Genomic DNA, 18,055 nt, shown 5'->3' with positions numbered 1-18,055 from the left:
TTACTTTGAGTCATACAACTTATATTGCAACCATCAAGTCATAATATGGAGGCAGGTAGTTCAGATCCATCCAGTTGTCATGCATGAGCATGCTCCAAGTCAAAGAGAAGGAGAGGAGAACTACGGATAACATAACCATGTCTCTACTTTTCTACAACATGCTTGTTCTAATTTAGCTCTTATTTATACCATGCTAACTAGAGGAAGGTGAAACTAATTTACTACTGTTGACCAGGGGGAGATTTTGGAAAACAGAGAAAGGTAAAGACAGACAAGGACAGCAGCCCTCCTTTGTTTTGTTTTTAGATATTTTATGAAGGCCTAAGAGGATGGTGTGTGTGGGTGTGTGAGTGTGTCTATGTGTGTTACTTTTATATCTGCTTTGCTATAGTATAGGGGAATTAGGGAAGCAGATAAAAATGTCTTTGGCTCTACAGTGCTGGTCCCCCATGTCCTCCGCCTCTTACTGTAGATCTACCCACACATAGCAGAGGACCTGGATGCCTGGAGGAACACATCAACACACTGAAGCACATTAACACATCATTAGGTAGTTTTTGCCAACAAAAACTGAGTGTTAAACAGAAAATTCATCCCATCCTATGCATGAATTTTTTTTTTCAACCAGGATTTGACCTAAGTGTTAGTTTTAGTGATGCTGTACATGAACTGATGAATAAGATTTGATGACGATGCAAAAATCTTAATATATCCCTCTAAAGACGCTGTTTCCAATTAGTCAGACTTTTTTGTAAAAGACTTTTATTAAGTGGTCATGATCCACACCTCCATGCAGTCTAAAGATATTTCAAAGGTCTTTCATTACTTTTGCTGATTTGGTTTCATTTTTAGTACAATACCTATCAATTTTCAGAGAAAAAGTATCTTTATGAAGCCGCTTACCTGACCCATAAATATGGACAAAGAAGGATAAAAATGTTCCTATGCTCTGGGGATGAGCCAGTTTTTCGCAAGGAGCAAACAACTTCACAAAGAACCAATTATAATACAAACAAACACCCCAGTGCTTGACTACAGTCTATTATAGTCATTAATCTGAAGGTTAGTCATGACTTTAAATATTGATAATATGCTGATTGTAAATCTTATTTGTTGTTTTATTTAAATAATAACTCTTCTGCAGTTTTGCAATGTGAAAACAGTAAGGGCAACCTTACTATTTTTTGGCAATGGTTCCCAATATCTGGCTGCACATCTGACCCAGACAGTCGCTCTTCTCGATTCTGTCTCTGATGTTTGTGATTCTGAAAGTTGATGGACCAAATCCGTTCTATCTGCTTCTTCTGCCAGACTAACGTTGGCAATTAAAGCTAAAACTTAATGAGAAAACCCCCTTTTCAATCTCTAAAGCAGTGGTTCCCAAAGTGTGGGGCTCACCCCCCAGGGGGGCACAGAAAGCGGTATGGATGAATGAAAAAATAATAATAATAAAAAGTTACACAAAAGTGTTTCACTGTGAAGATTGTTTGTAGTTTTGCTACAAGCTGAAGTGTGAAATTAACACAGTGGAGTTTGAAAACAAAATATGTGTTTATGGTTGAACGATGTGAGTGTCCAGTTGATTTAGTTCTTCTTTTTTGGGGGGATTTTATTGTAATCCATAGGGGGGCCCAGAAACCTCCGCTCTAAAGAGAATAATAAAACCCTCAATAAATGTTAGATCTTTAATCAGTCAAGATCATATTTTAAATGATAATTTTCTTGTCATTAAACTCTTCTAATCTATAACCATAGAGAAAAATCTTTCAGTACCTTTTTTTCTGGTTGTTTATTTGCGTTTCTTTTCATTTAGAGATACAATCTAACTGTATTTTATAATAAATGTAATTTTTGATTACACTAATCACTAACTCTCATATGTTTCTTGAACACTTAGAGAGCTGTTCGAACTTAGTGTGTATTTTAAATAAATAGGAAATATGCAGAAATCCATCTTTCACGTAGTTCTTTTCTAAAAGTTCTCAGATTGGTTTATAAAAGTTCATTTACAGGTTTAATTCAGCTCTTCAGGTAATTCAGACTTAGTTGTGCTCAGCCTACCAAAAAACACAATTTGTTCCTGCTTGTTTGGTTAAATATCTGAATTGTACAGTCCTGACAAAAACAAAATGGTAGTTAAACGACAGCAAGGTGATTCCCCAACAGCTCAAACTGAACGCAGACTTAAAGCTCTTCTTTTTTTCCTACACTAATGCAAGCACAATATTGGCTTTGTTATTGTCAACACTGGAAAGATGCCTGAGCCCAAAGAGAAACATTTAAAGTCTAGAGGGCACGGATACTGACCACTTTATAAAGATTACGGGAAAGTCTGAGTATTTGAATGCAAAGTACAAGGACATTACTTTTGCACAGAAAAGTGTATATTTAAGCATTCATTTCTTATGACAAAATTCATTGTAAGTCACTTGCAGACCCAGATTACCTAATATCTGAAAGCATGGTTGGCTAATGGCTAAGTCTAGTCTGAGTAATTAAATTAAATTTCTCCATCCTTTGCCTGCTGTTGGAGGGCAGCATACACTGCAGGGGCTGGGGGAGGGCAGGCGCGAGCGCTGAGCCAAGAGATACATATGGACTTGCAAAGATGACAGTAGAAGAAAGAGAGCCAGAAAGAAACGTAACGGACGAGAGGGGGGGCCATGCCTAGATAAGTCTACTCATTGACTTCCTTACACTGTCGTCAGAAGCTGCCTTATCTATTTTCACCTCAGGCAGAAGGCGTCCACCGGGCCCTGGGCCGATGAGCGACACCACTCCGTTGCAATCCACCGTGCTGTTCCTCTTCCCGTGGAAACCGGTGTAGCTGCTCCGTCGGTAGGGGCTGAAGAGGGAGCCGCGGCGCTCCTCGCACTCCTCCACCGTGCTGTGCTCGTCGTCGGCAAATTCGGTCTCGGAGCCCATGTCCTTGCTGCGGCCCTTGAAGCTGAAGATGCTGCTCTTGCTGTTGTGACGGGAGAGGAAAGGCGAACCGGGGATGCTCAGGAGGGACTGGATGGTGGAGAAGGAGGAAGAGGAGGAATGATTAGGAATAAGATATAATTTTTACAAAAATGGTTTGACACACAGGGTCGAGGTTTAGATTGCGTGGGTGATATTTTTGTTCTTCCAGGACAGATGAGAGGTTTTCTAATCAGGAAAACATATGTTTTTTCTTTACATTTTGCTTTATAAACAAGTTTGATTAGTAAAAACACTCAAAAATACAAAATACAGGACCTCACAAAAGGCAAATATAGTATTCATATCACTTGAACCTCTTTACACAACCATACATTTCTTAATTATTTTAGGATTTTAGGCAACCCAAAGAAGCACATTAAAGTGGAAGAACATTTACAACTACTTTTCCTTTTTTGAAAATAGGTCTGAATAATAAACTGTGCTTTTGCATTGTTCTATCTCAGGTGTACTGAAACTAGACCAGAAAAACTTGGTAAGATTTAATGTTTTTGTAGCGTGAGCTATGAATCTCTGCTGCTCCTCCAGAGTTACAAACGGCTCCTTTGCTGCTTCTAAAAATCCTCTTTTAAGCTTCAAAGCTGTTAGCTTAGGTGAATGATGTCTTGGCAGGTTTGCAGTATCACCACAGCAGCTGTATTTATAACAACACATCCATGGACGTACTAATTCTGTGTTTTCTGAAGGTAGCACTTTGCATTGGATTTTATTTAGAAGTGAAAAACAAATAACTGTGTATTAATTTCCTTCCACTTTAAATGTAAGTGATACTTTGTGTTGTTTATCACCTAAAATCCCATTTAAATTCATCAGAGATGGTGGTGATAATGTCACAAAGGGATTAAAAAGTGTAAAAAAATTTAGAAATACTTTTGAAAGGCAATGTAGGAGTCAGTCGAGTACAAATAAGGCTAAAATAAAGCAGCAGAGTTGCTCTCTGAAACATTCATGATTTTGCAGTAAATAATTCAGTATCTGGACATGTCCTTCATTTACAGCTAATATAACTTTCATCATTTGAAACCATGTGAAAAACCACATCTTGTGCATTTCAAATCTTTTGTTATTAAAACTATGTTTTAATAACAAACTTAAATCAGCTAGATAAGTCATGGGGAGCAAAGAATGGGGGCTTCCTTTTGTAAGACGAGCAATTTTATTACATTTTCTCACACATCAATATTTCATATTTATCTGTATGCATATGTATTTGTTCTATGCCACTGTAATTAAATAATTCCTCTACAGCAGCCGGAGAATGTCAGTTTTTAAGACTCAGCCTTAACTATGTAGAGTTCATGCTACATTAATAATAAAGCAGAAATAGGAAATAGCTTCCATTATTTCACCTGGTTCATAATGGAAGACTTTCGACCCAAGCGGTTATCAGGGAAACGGAAGCGGCTTCTCTTGCTGCCGTCGTCCGACTCTGACTTCACAAACTTCTCGCTGTCGCCTTTCTCCTTCTCCTGCTCCTTCTGCCGCCACTTCTTTTTGCGGTTGCGGCGCTCTTTGGCACTCTTGGAGCTGAGCTTTGACATCTCCGAAGAGCTGACGGACAGACGGCCTCCTCCGTCGTCCTCCACCGCATCCTCCGACACCGTGCCAGCAGAGGTGGCAGGGGGCGCAGTCTGGAGAGAAACGGGCATTTAAGTAAATCCGGAACAAATTAAACAAGTTCCCTCAATAAGTTAAAATTATGGTCTGGCAGAGATTTTACCTGCTCCTCCTGCTGTTTCTTGAGCTGCTCCAGCATGGCCTTAAACTCCTCTTCCTTCTGCGCAGCCTCCTCCATGGTGGCCTGGTTCTGCTCCTCGTAAGCCATGGCTACCACAGCCAGAATCAGATTCACCAAGTAGAACGAGCCCACAAAGATCACCAAGACGAAGAAGATCATGTAGGTCTTTCCCGCAGCCCTCAAGGTCTGGTCGCAGCGAGAAGTGTTTGAAAAAAGAGAACATATCAGACCCATGGCATCTCATACGAGACTCATCCGAAAAATTAAACCAGCTGCTGAAAAGTGCCACGCTTGTATGGGGATGAATGTTCACTTCTGTTGAGTCAAACATGCTATATGGACTGTGAAGTAGATACAGAAACAACAACTGCTGAAACATTAAAAAAAAAAAATGAATAAATCTACTTCACAACTCATATGTGACCTGATAAAACTAAAGTAATCAGAAAAAAAAGCAGTAAAGATCAAACTAGTCCTTTAGCTTTTTGGTTATTTGGCTAAATCTTTGGTTAGAAACCTTTGAATTAGGTTTTTCTCTGGAAAATCATGTTAAATCCCTGATTCGATCATGCTTCTGCCAGCTGACAAATATTGCCAGATTGTCTCCCGTCCTGAGATGCAAATCTTAATTCGTATCTCTAAATTATTACAAAGGGCTTCACACATGTCAACCCAAAGCCTCCCTAGACCGAGTGCAGTCTGCGCAGAAATGTAGCTGCTACATTGACTGAATCTTCAAAGTTTGTCATGTGATTTCACCCACTTCTGTGAAAAAGTTGATGACAAGAAAATGCATGCATAGTTTTTAAGGCAAAAATGAGAAAGGAAGAGGAGAATTTTGCTCAAACATCAACTATAAATGAAGCCATTTTTATACTTTCATAAAAGAAGCAACATTTATTTCTACAAGGTCACTTTAAGCTGAAGTCACGGTGTAATCAGTCAGAATTTATTGTCAGATTTATCTAAAGAACAGCCAGTAAACTCATAAATAATCTCAATGCAGAGATATTCTGTAGCTCGGTGTTGAAATTCAAACATAAAAACCGCAAAACAAATACGTGTTATGATTCTCAATCTCAATGAAGTCTAAAGTTTCCCTCCATGATCCCTACATATTACAAAGCTCTGAATATTTCATGATTTATTCCTTCCACTCGATCCTATAGAGCTGACGTCAGGAGTGTTGCCACCATTTTATATTAAACTCAGCGCTGAAGGGTCCAGAAGTCTGGCCGGAGGGGAGAGACTGGTGCACAGACTTTAAATTGAACAGGTCAAATGTAGCAGATGAAGAAAATGGAGATCTACCACAATTCAAGCAGAAACAGTCATCTTCTAGATTTACAATGTTTATATTTCTGCAGATATTTGGCATTTTATTCATTTATTTATTGTTTAACAGATTAAAATGCTTCAAAAATGGCAAAAATAAAATGATATCCTTGTTACAGCATTGCAATGGTAATTCAAGTTACCCTGATAATTTATAGACTAAAATTGGCCCATTGATATATTCACCTTTGCAATCTGGTAGTAATAGTTTAATCGCTTCAGTACTTTTATATAATCCTTAAGCAGGATTATTTGAAGGCAGGTGTGTGTTGTGTGGCAAAGCATGCTGGGCCGGTGAACACATCTGTCGTACCAGCATGTACAGGTTCTCCCAGAAGTCCTGCGTCATGAGTCGGAAGAGAGCCAGGAAGGCCCAGCCGAAGCTGTCGAAGCTGGTGTAGCCATAGTTTGGATTCCTCCCAGCTTTCATGCACATGTAGCCCTCTGGGCAGCGGCTGAGAGGAGAGGAGAGAGACAGAATGAGAGGAGGGCATCCAGCGCTGTTTACCGAGGACAGTGTCTTAAAAATCTATGATCAGCTCTTCACGTGTGTGGTTTTTTTTTTAATCTTCACAGATAAGAACCACAGCGTTTCAAAAGTTTTATTTAAATTTTTAACCATATCCCAATAATGCATAAATCTAAAGTGGAGGGAAAATCACACAGGAATCCTCTTACCCAGAGTCTGAGCTGTTTCCACAGAGCAGAGCGTCCAGCTGACCAGGCAGGAAGTAGAAATTGGCTGCAGAAAAAAATTCATAACTAATTAACTGTTGAATTTTTTTTTTCTCTTGCAGCTTAAATTGTGCATTTAAATTTCGAACTTCAGTTTGCTCGCACAGACTCAATGAGGAGCATTTCATTCCGAGCCAGTAAGTTTTGCCAAACCGACATATTGTTTTTCCCGTCCCAGCATATGGCCTGACTCACCCGCGACATCACTGCCAGGTCACCAGTGGCAAAGCCTCGCCTCTACTTACTGTCGTTGTTGATGTACTCGTTCCAGTCAAAGCCCTTGCTGCCGTTGTTCAGGTAAGTCCCGTTGAGGTTGATTGGCCAGATGACGCACTTCTGCCGCAGGTTCCCCATGAAGAGCTGCAGGCCGATCAGGGCGAACACGCTTAAGCAGAAGACGGTGAGGATCATCACATCTGAAAGCTTCTTCACGGACTGGATCAGAGCTCCCACAATGGTCTTCAGGCCTGGTGGGCAGCCACACACACACACGTGCACGCACGCCCACACACACACACACACACACATATACACAAACCACAGAGGTGAAATAGGAGCTGCTAATTTTCAACAAGCTATTTTTTAGAAAAATCTGATCTTTCTGGAAATTATGGCTTAAGTGTTGCCATTTTCAATAGGTTTTTTTAATTTATCATTGAAAATAAAGCTTTCTCCAATAAAATTGGAACGTGTTCAATTCAACTGCATATTTAAAAGTTGACTTTCAATCTTCAAATGACTTGAAGGATAAATTTATGTAATTTTTTTTGTCAGAAAATTACAAATTACAAACAAAACATCTTGAGAACAATAAACAGAAAATATTTAGAAGCCATTCCACTCTTTTCAGATGCAGACAAAACGTGTATATTGAGGAAAAATTTGCTGTTCTTGCCAATAAGGGATGAAATAAAAAATAAAAGAGGGGGAGGGCTGCAAAATACTGAAAGAATCCATAAGGAAAAGAGCACAGCAGCACAACGAGGGGCTATGAGGAGGGACTGAGGCACAGGCAGGGGGCTGGAAACCACATGCAGGTCATTTAAACTCCAAGGCTGAACAGGAGCAATTCAATGCCAGTGCCAGTCGCAGGCACTTTCTTGAACTGTCTTGTTTAAGGCGTCATTTATGAAAGCACTGACTCCCCATACTGTGGCCCTGCGACCTGTCTCATCCACAGTTTCGGTGAACACAAAGCAACTTTACCTCTTCGAACAGGCATCCCTCTGGCACCATGGGGTCCACAGGCAACTCAAACAGGGATGCTGGGCGACCCACACCCTCTTTTCTGTTCAGCCTACTGGGCTTTACCGGCGGTGCATGCAATATGCTCTAATAAAATATGCCCTCAGTTTAGTCTTTCAAACTCAGACTATGTTAGTGAAAGCGACATCCGCTTGGCTGCGTCTGATGCTGTTCGTCATTTTCTTAATGAGAAGATCCCATATAGTAAAACCAAATCACTCCATAGTGGTTGGGTTTTTAATGAAAACAGGCCTTTGTTTGATTAGTAAATCTAAAGCTAACAGGTAAAAAATAATTACTTCCTTTACATGTAAACACTACGGTTCAGCAGCCATTTAGCTTTGACTTGTAAATCTTAAACTGCAAGCCTGACTCGATCCAAAGAATAACTGAAGCACATCTCTGTTTCAAAAACTCAAAAATAGGATTTTATCTTATTAAAAGTTTGCCAAAACTGATTTTGATTGAGTTTATTGAGTAATTCACCATAAAAGGCATCTAAACATCCCAACCAGACTAGCCTATAGCACCAAGCTTAAACACTGGAGAGACTGGTAGCCTGACCTTTTACTTTAAAAATATAAACATTTCTAACACTTAAGACTTAAATGTTTCAAAAGGAGTCATAGTTTCCATTACACATTAAGTTCTTTAGAAATGAGAAGGTATAGTAAATAATATTTTTATTTCCATAAGATACATTGGACAGACCAGAACTATTAGGCTTTCATAAGAAAAAAACATAAATGCTAATTAGTAATTTATAAAAACCCCAAACCTTGTGTAAAACATCACCAATTCTATTCAAAGATAATTATCATGCGTCTCTTAAAACGTTGCTTCCAGAATGCATCGTGCATTTCTGGACAGAGCAGGCCTAATTTTCTGTCATTTTCATGCCAAGCTAAGCAGCTGCCAGAAGTGATTAGATGTAAAGGCAAGGAGAATGTTGGTTTAATGTTGGTTTAATGTTGGTTTCCCAATGTGGAAATTTTGTTTTTTGCACAAACACACTTCTAGATCGTAAAATATATGTTAAATTAGAACTTTACATTTTCCTCATCACAGCCAATATCCACATGATGAATACGAAGCCCCTCAAAATTTAAATATAGAGTTAATACATGCTTTCAACATTTTTCTTCTTAGTTGTTACATGATTTGAATCCCCAACATGTATAATGTCAACATGTGTAATTTTCTGAGACATTCTATATGACAGCTGTTGAAAAAAAAAAAACATAAAATAAAGAGAAAAGAAAAATTGATAACCAAACAAAAATTAGGGCAAATCAAACTTTCAATGCCATTTGTCAGCCAAGCTCTTTATAGGCTAATATTATAAAAGCAAGTGACTGAAAAGCATCATGCAGCATAAGAGATATGTTCACAAGCTAGGCTTGGCAGTCTTCATACACATGTAATAAACATATTCTGTGGGATCTTTCAAAAACTATTCATGAGTATCATTTTAGGTCCTGCTAACAGGAATCCTCTCGTTCCAATTCAGCCTTCTGCAGAAGCAGGAGCAACAAAACACATTATTCTTTCAGGACAAGATAAAGTGGCGATGGGAAATTTGACAAGCTGTCCTCTATTTTTGTCTTCATGCTTCTTAATCTGATTTTGTTCTCAAAAAGCGGTATTGAGTATTTTCTAAAGCAAAACAGCATCCACTTATTGAAAAGCAGGTAAAAGGAGGGGATTGAAGCTGTTGCTTAAATGGAACCCAGACTTATGTGACGTCTGTGACGTTTCGGATTCACCTCAGGTGTGTTTTCTTTAAGCTTCATCCTTGTTTTGTTATTGCAATTTGCATCCAAATTTAGATTTCGCTGAAGTCTCGTGTTGGTATGACGTTTTGGCGTGAACACTGAGACAGTTTTGAAGCCAATCAAAGTGTAAGTGCTGAAAAAGACCAATGAATGTGGCGGGCTCTTGAGCTCAAAAAGATCACAAGCATCTCTGGTAAAGATGTGTAAAAAAAAGACATTTTACATTTTTTTGCTTAAACAGAATCTCACACTGAAAATTTGGCTGCAGATCTTTGCTTTCCGCACAAACCATTATTTATCCTTGGGTTACTATTGTTTTCCAGTCATATTGAAGCTTTTACTCATGGACATTTTTGCTTGTCCTTCAACTAAATTGTAAAGATCAACATATACTGTACATGTTGTACGGGAATGCAATGTCTCTCTTTCCCATTTGTAGGAGCGGCTAACAGAAATGTATTATTGCATAGCAAGAACACCACCAGGAACAGAAGGTGGTGTTTTATTGACATAATAAGCCAAGAACCAATTATAAACTTTGATAAAAAGCATGCATTTAAAAATGTTTTTTATGATTTTGAAAAAACAAAATAAACATATCATAAAATAAGATTCCCCACTGAATAATTTAGGGTGAGATTGAAGCTGTAAAAGCTTTTTTTAACACATCTTTACCTCTCAAATGTAATATTCATTATCATTTAACTAGTGTGTACTTTTACACCAAGCAGCACCCATGAGTCATTTTGCATGATTTCAAATGTAGCTTGGTGGATTGTGAATCAAATTATATTTATTTACATAAAACTGTTTCCAGTGAATGAGAAGTTATTCTTTTCAATCCTGAAATGACGTGATTAGAGTATTTTCGGCTCCTAAGTCTTTTACTTCAGGGTTCCATTTAAGACAAACCAAGCTGCCTTGGAGACGAGCCTCGTAATGAGAGCGCTGGTGGGGCAAAAGAGAGTGCAGACACTTTGAATGACCTTAGAGGAGACTGCAAAGCCTATCAAAAATGTATTAGTACCATTTTTGATAATTTTGGAGGAAAAATAAATAAAAACATGGCTGTCTCCAATTCTTTTGTTGCTGCTTAAATCATAACTTTAATCATAATAATAGTGAGTAGAAAAACAAAGGGTGCGAGGATCAGCCTTAGTGTTTAAACTGAGTCTCACCTGGAATGACAGAGATAGTTTTCAATGCTCGGAGAACTCTGAACGTTCTCAGCGCAGATACATTGCCCAGGTCCACAAACTCTGTTATATATCTGAAATAGGGGAAGGATCACACACAGAACAAACACGATGACAAAAACCACACACGCCAAGAGCACAACACCACCGAACCGGGAGGAGACGACGCCACTCACAGAGCCTGTCCACTGAGGAGAAGGGTGGAAGGTAAAAGGAAAGAAAGACACACACACCTAACACCGACCCCGCCCCACCTTCCCCTCGCCCCATCCTGTCTTACCTGGAATTACAGAAATAGTTTTCAATGCCCTCAACACCCTGAACGTGCGCAGAGCTGAGACATTGCCTAGGTTTACAAACTCTGTTATATACCTGCAGGATCAAACCACAGTTACAACAGCTCATTATATACATGCATATAGAAGATGAAAAGATGAATCATCCCCACAGGTGGGCTTTGTGAGAGACAGACCGACATACAATGAAATGTGCCACTCTGAGCTACATATTTGCTCATGGAGGCAAGAACTGGCTTAGACTACCTAACGTAAAATAACTAGCCAAGGCAAGGAGTCTTTGTGAAGATGATGTCAACACCAAATGATCAAGATCAATAAAAGTGACTGAGGCAGTCAGATGGCAAGAGGAAGCTAAATCTGAGGTATGGGAGTAGTCACTGGACTGCGCAGAACTGGATGGAGAGCTGCTTTGATTCCCAAAGAGAAACACCAGAGAAGTTTTAGATAAATGGAGGAAACGCAAAGATGGGTTATCAGATAGAAAACACAGTAAAAACTCTAAAAGCAAGAAATGTAAGCACTAAAACGTCAATTTAGACACTCGCATTTAATAATAAAGACTCTGTCCGTCAGAATGGCAAAAAAGAGAAGAAAAATACTTACGCCATCGAAATGACCATGAAATCCAGCCAATTCCATGGATCTCTTAGGAATGTAAAATTATCTATACAGAATCCACGTGCGGTGATTTTTACAAGAGACTCAAATGTATAAATTCCTGTGAATGTGTACCTGAAAGACAAAAGACAAAAGTGCGGAAAGGATCAGTTTACTGGACCGGATCAAATCTGGCTCATTTACAGGAACCTGCAGAAACTCACAGCTAAAACAACCAAGGAAAAACATTTAAATTTAGCAACCAAAAAGAAACTTATTAACAACGTCAACATTTTCTCTTGCAATAGAAAAAAAAGGAATACACAAAATGTTTGATTTTGTCAATGAAAAAAAAGAAAATGTGTTTTACAAAAAAGGTTATATTAGTGCCCTCCTGTTATTTACATTATTTGAACTAATAATAGTAATAACACTATTTAGTATATTGGCAGCTAATACTTTATTGACTAATATTACACAATTAGCAGTCAAGCATCTGCTCTTAAAATCCAAAGCTAAGCTATTAGTATCATCACAACTAGAACAGAATGTTGTACAATAGTCTAAAGATGTAGAGTCATTTGGCTCAGAGTTACCCAGTACTGTAACAACAGAATATTATTGTGTAATTTAATACCATTATATTTTGCTGTAAAAACAAAAATTATGTTTAGAATATAAAATTAGCCCATGTTTTCCTGGGGTTAATAGCCTTGGCTTCTAATATTTGCTTTAGCTAAAGTCTATGGTAAATTACAACAGAAACGTTATAATATAATGTAACTGCAGCTCCAAATGTTAGCAGCTATCAGGGTTGAAATAAATTAATCAGTGGTTCTGATTGTCTGTTATTGTCAGTTTCCAATAAATGTGAAGATTAAGTGTGCAGACCTTTGTGCTGCCGATGTGGGAATGGCACATTCAGAATCACAAATGCTTTGCATGCAGTCATAGTATTGTGTGAGGACAGGATAAAGGGATACTTACTCTACTTGTTTTGACCACTCAGGGGGATCACTAAAGGTCATGAATATACAGTTGGTCAAAATAGTACACATAATGATCATGCTGAAAAGAGTGAAGCATGTGTTAAGGAAAAATATCACTCATGGTGAACAAACAAGCTTTAAAGTCATTAATATGTTCAAATCTGACTGTCTCAGCTCAAACTCTCAAGTGTTTAGGACACAGAAAGATCTTCAAATAAGTAAACAAAAGTATCTCATATACATCCGTCACAACAAAGCGGTATGAAAGTAAAAAAGAAAACCAAATTCAAAAACTTTGTACATCAGTTTGTTTTAAAAACAGTATTTGCAAGTAGACTATTCACTGCTTAAATACAGAATCAGATTTTTTCACACAGTCATTCATTTGGCAATTTTGACCAGACTGAGTGTATTTGACTGGGCTAATCTGCAAATTGACATCTACCAACAACGTTCCAGCTCTTACTGAGTCTTTAAAAGCCCACCAAACAAAGACAGGCGCAACCTGGCGCAGGTCATGGCGATGGGGTGGTCAGGTAGATTGCACAAATAGTGAGAGTTTTCTTGGTTTACTGTAAAGAATGACTCATCATTTGTGCCAGCCATTTCCTTCTGTGATAAAATGGCTACTGCCTGTAGAGTCTTAACATGTGTGGAAGTGCTCTGACTCTCACACACTGATCCTCTCCTGCAGTCACTGGAAACGTCGGCAGCAGCGCGAGCAGAAATACAGAACACATCACCATGAATAATGCAAGCGCAGAGGAAACCCTCCTGTAAGCTGCAGCTAACAGCACCGTTTCAAAAAGGATATGAATGTATCAAAATTTTAATAGCTATTCGCCTAACCAGATTGAAAGGACTTATGAAGTACAAGGCAGGTGTGGCACTAAAACGGAAGATTGTCTTCCCTTTATTTAGCACTATAAACGTCTGTGGAGAGAAAAAAAAGCAGACAGGAAAAGTTTGAATTAGTCAACAAAGCAGCATTGCCGTTTATATTGTTTGATTTAAAAAAAACAAAGAAGAAGAAAAAAGAAAGAACCTTCAGGATGTTTCTGATTTCATGTGCAGCGTCATCCCAACACTCTGGTGAGGGAAACAAGCGAGAAGCCGCCACGCCACTCTCTGTGGGTAACCTCACAACTGTCTAAATAAAACATGGCAATTTCCCTGAAACTTTAATGAAACTGTGCATTTTGCACAAGTGATATGGGTTCCTGTGCTTTTAACAAGGCACCCCTGACAATATTAAGTCCTGCATAGCATCATGACGGACGGCTGAGCTAGGAGGAAGCAGGAGGAGGATGGAGGAGCGGAGGCATGAGAGATGAGTGATGCAGTCACATGGCTGAAAGGAAAGAGAAAAATAAAACAAGCCTGAGGTGTTAACTCTCTCGCTACAATAAGATTTTGTTTACCTGAGACGAGAAAATGGAGAACTATGTGAAATTAATAGAAATCAAATGTTAAGTAGATCTCGGTCAGAGCAGTATTAATAGTCTTAAATATGTTGTGGACATTTTCTGAAAACAACACAATCAGATGTATCGACAGGCTCTGAGGTTTCCCCTCAACGATGACATGACATTTCACCCAAATAGCTGAACATTCCTGATCCGCACAGACTAATCCACCGATCTGAATGAACGAGCAGGAAAGGGGAGTTTCCAGCGTCGTCAAAAATATAGCGGCACACTCGAAATGTATGGAGTCTCTTTTTGGCAATGCACGACTAAACCGCTGCACAGCTACTGAAAATTTCATAAAACGGAGCCGAGCAAACAGGAGAGCGGGGGAGATGGAAAGCAAATGAAGCAGGCGAGGCAGGCAGCAACTGTGGCAGCGGCAGGGAGCCGGAGTGACGGAGCTGGGCAGAAAGACAGCAGGATGAGAAGGAGCAGAGGAGAAGAAGGGTGGCAGACAGAGAGAGGGAGAGGAGGGGGGGAAGCAGCTTCCACACAGAAACTGGAGCCAGCAGGCAGGCAGGGATGGAGCATCTGCATCTGTGAGGCCACAGCAGCCATTCAGAGAGCGTCTTCTCCCTGGCTCTGTGGTAAATGATGGAGGGGCTGCATTTTATGGCTCACATTACCTCTCACACAATAACAGACCAAAAGCTGAGCTGCCTGCTGTTCTGCCTCACACCTTTAGTCTGTCATTACAGCTGATGCAAATATAAATCCTTATCATAGGCTGATGGCCTTCATAGCTTCTAAGCTAATCTTGCATAAGCACTTCAATCAACCTTTGATTTGACGTTCACGCTATTTCAGGCGTTATCTCTCTATATCTACGGGTTTTGGTTAAAAGTGAATAAAAACTTAACATGCTTAAACCACACTGTCCCCAGTCTGACCAGTCTCCCTTCTTTGGGACATCATAAAAGTAGAATTAGGAGTGAATAGATGCCGCACAGTTCTTACAAAAACAACAGCAATACTTAAGAACAGGAAGAATGAAACATCTAAGTGTAATTTATTACCCTGATACAATTAATCAATTAATCAGAAGATAAATCACATGAGCTTGATCATTTCTACTCTGATGATTAATGCTTTTTTGAAGGGCAGTTTTGTTTAGTGACATCCTGATCAATTTTATTGTTGTGTGTGTTTTTTTATTTCCGTTTTATGTATTGTTTTTAGCTGGTGTGCTTTATTTTAGATATTTAAAAAAAGAAAAAGTCTTCCTGTTCCAGTGCGAAGTGTTCTGTACAGAACTTCAAAATACAGAAATACTGTCTACAGGGAAAACAGATAAATTCCTAATTGATATTTGTTGTATTAACGTGAACAAATTTTACATTTAAAAAGAAACTTTTGGCTTAAGTTTGAGGCAGTTAAATACATGAAAATGTGTCTCATTGCGACAAAAGACAAAGAGAAAATGTCTATAAAAGTGTGCTAACTCCGCCCATCAACAAGTCAATTTCTGTAAATCTTCTGATAACTAACATGTATTTATATCACCATTCAGATGCCATTCAAGGAATGTTTTCTATCACCGATGCATATACATTCATTAAATCTGTGCTTTTTCCATTTGACAATTGTCGTTGCTCGTTTTGCTCACATTTCCTGTCAATAATAACATTGACATGGGAAGGTTGAAATCTATAGTGATTAATATTTATGATCGTGTCAGGCACTACTAACTATGCAAGATATTTCTATGCAAATCATTTAAACTAAAAGAGTGAGATTCACTCGGACTGAGCAAATCGTTCATACTGCAGGGGTCATCAGGTTTGACCCTGAAGGGTCAACGTTTCCCTGCTTGAACATGGCTGATCCGAATTGATCTTCACTATCATGTTTCAATTCTCTTAATATTTTTGTCATATTACTTTTCTCTTATTTCTGGCTTTTCAGAAATATATCATGTGAAATGCTGAATGTAATTTTTACTGTATGTGTTGCTACATGGAGAGAGTGGTTGGGTTTTATTTGTGTAGTTTGTTTCTTCATTCAAAATAATAATCAACTATTGTGCACTGGATTCAGATTGCGGATGGTTGAATGAATATATCTGTACAAAAAAGAGCAAAGTGCCTGCAAAAAAAAAAAAGCGATACAGTTTTGTGTAAAAATATAGGTCCTGTTTAAGTTCTCATGTGTTTTTATGATGTTTACAAAATGGAGCTTTTTGCTAACTCTGTCGCAATGAGCAATAAATCAGTTAATAGCATGATAAATGAAAATGAGCTTGATCATTTTCATTTGAATGATTGTTTTTCTGTTGTTTCTTTCGACCAAAGACTGGAGGACAAAAGGCTTCAGTGTGCTCCGTTGGTCTCAACTAGCCCCTTTTTTGACATGTAATCTCTTTAAAGAGTCTTAGCTATCTACTATATTTGTTGTTTTGCTGATTTATTTTTGATATTTAAATCATAATCGTATTTAAATCATGTCAAATGTTCAATAGAAATGAACATTTATTGATACTTGAGAGGGTGTACTTACATTATCAAGCTATTACCATTATATTACTTGAAAATAGTCTCAAAGCAACAATATGATCATTTATCCCAATAAGATTTATTTGTTATTTTTTATGTTATCATCCATTCTAAATATATTTTCCTTACAGGCCTTAAAGGGTTCATAAAATCTGCTGAAGGTTAGGGACAAATATGTTGCATAAATATCTCTTTCCTTCTCTCTGTCGCTTAACTTTCCTCCAACTCCTTAAAAGTTGGAGGAACTGTATTTATATCACCATTCAGATGCCTAAATGGTGTCAAACCCGTCCTGGGTTTGACAGCGTTAAACCCAGGACGGGAGGACTGCGGTGCATCATCACCCACCTCTGCTATGTCACAAAATGAAAGACTCACAAATTAGCCCCTCCCATGGTGAAAGATGAATCTGAACCCACTAACCCCATCCTCCGTCCTGCAGACTGTGGACAACAAAGACGCACAGATCAACCACCAAGGTCACCACCTGATCTGACGTCACGGCGACATCCGAAGCAGCATCAGCTCTCCCTTCGGAATGAGGCTGGGTTGATGGACCATAACTGGATTTGCCGGAAGCACAAGGAGCGAACAGGACTGGCGCAAAAGTCGAGTCGAACCAGAAAGAGTGCATTCGAGACCAAAACAGAGGAGAAACGAGGAGGGAGGGGGAAAAAAAAAAGACGTAGGTATGAAAGGAGATGGAAAATGAACAAGCCCTAATTAACGCCGGACCATGTTTTCCACGTGTCACTTGAATCGTGTCTCCTCCTTGTGCACTGGGCTGGTGCGTTACATAACAGGCAGCGTGCACGGAGAGACGGGGAGGTATGAGACGGAGACAAACAGAGAAGGAAGAGGAGCGTGGGGCTCCCCCTCACTCGCTCACACATGCACCGAATAAACACCAATCACTTCACCTGATCATGACTAAACACATCATTACCAGCTCCGCTGTCCGGAAGGCATGGACGTGCATAAGTTTCTGCCGCATTTCTTACAGTTAGTACGTGATTTGTTTACATTTTTATTTACATTTCCATGCTGAACAAGTCATAGAAGAAGATAAAGCTGGAAAGTTCACTGAGTATCTGCAGGAAGAGCCATTTTATGAAAGATTTTCCCAGCTTGAACACAAGGGTGAATAAAGGACGGCTCGTTTTTTTGTTGTTTTTTTTTACATCATGCCGTTTCTACTTGTGA

The 18,055-nt window shown here is 38.9% G+C and overlaps 1 protein-coding gene across 8 annotated transcripts in view; it reads right to left on the bottom strand.

Annotated features, from left to right (window-relative positions):
- The window catches only part of scn8aa (sodium channel, voltage gated, type VIII, alpha subunit a), a 52,721-nt gene that overhangs the window by 27,389 nt on the left and 7,277 nt on the right, over positions 1-18,055 (bottom strand). For 5 of the 8 annotated variants that reach the window (XM_055049898.1, XM_055049894.1, XM_055049897.1 and 2 more), the window contains exons 3-12: positions 13,707-13,824; positions 12,890-12,980; positions 11,909-12,037; positions 10,989-11,080; positions 7,036-7,257; positions 6,734-6,797; positions 6,369-6,510; positions 4,703-4,906; positions 4,332-4,613; positions 2,698-3,012 (exon numbers count right to left, since the gene is read on the bottom strand). In XM_055049898.1, the coding sequence (XP_054905873.1) occupies positions 2,698-3,012; positions 4,332-4,613; positions 4,703-4,906; positions 6,369-6,510; positions 6,734-6,797; positions 7,036-7,257; positions 10,989-11,080; positions 11,909-12,037; positions 12,890-12,980; positions 13,707-13,824 (1,659 nt within the window). Of the gene's footprint in view, positions 1-2,697; positions 3,013-4,331; positions 4,614-4,702; positions 4,907-6,368; positions 6,511-6,733; positions 6,798-7,035; positions 7,258-10,988; positions 11,081-11,286; positions 11,379-11,908; positions 12,038-12,889; positions 12,981-13,706; positions 13,825-18,055 lie in introns of all 8 variants that reach the window. The other 3 variants (XM_055049896.1, XM_055049902.1, XM_055049901.1) reach the window with 3 other exon arrangements.

The sequence above is a fragment of the Poeciliopsis prolifica genome, unplaced genomic scaffold, assembly GCF_027474105.1.
Source record: "Poeciliopsis prolifica strain line A6 unplaced genomic scaffold, Auburn_PproV2 SCAFFOLD029, whole genome shotgun sequence".
Lineage (NCBI taxonomy): Eukaryota > Metazoa > Chordata > Actinopteri > Cyprinodontiformes > Poeciliidae > Poeciliopsis > Poeciliopsis prolifica.
Note: the sequence above shows the minus strand (reverse complement) of the source record. Positions and strands in the feature narration are given on the sequence as shown.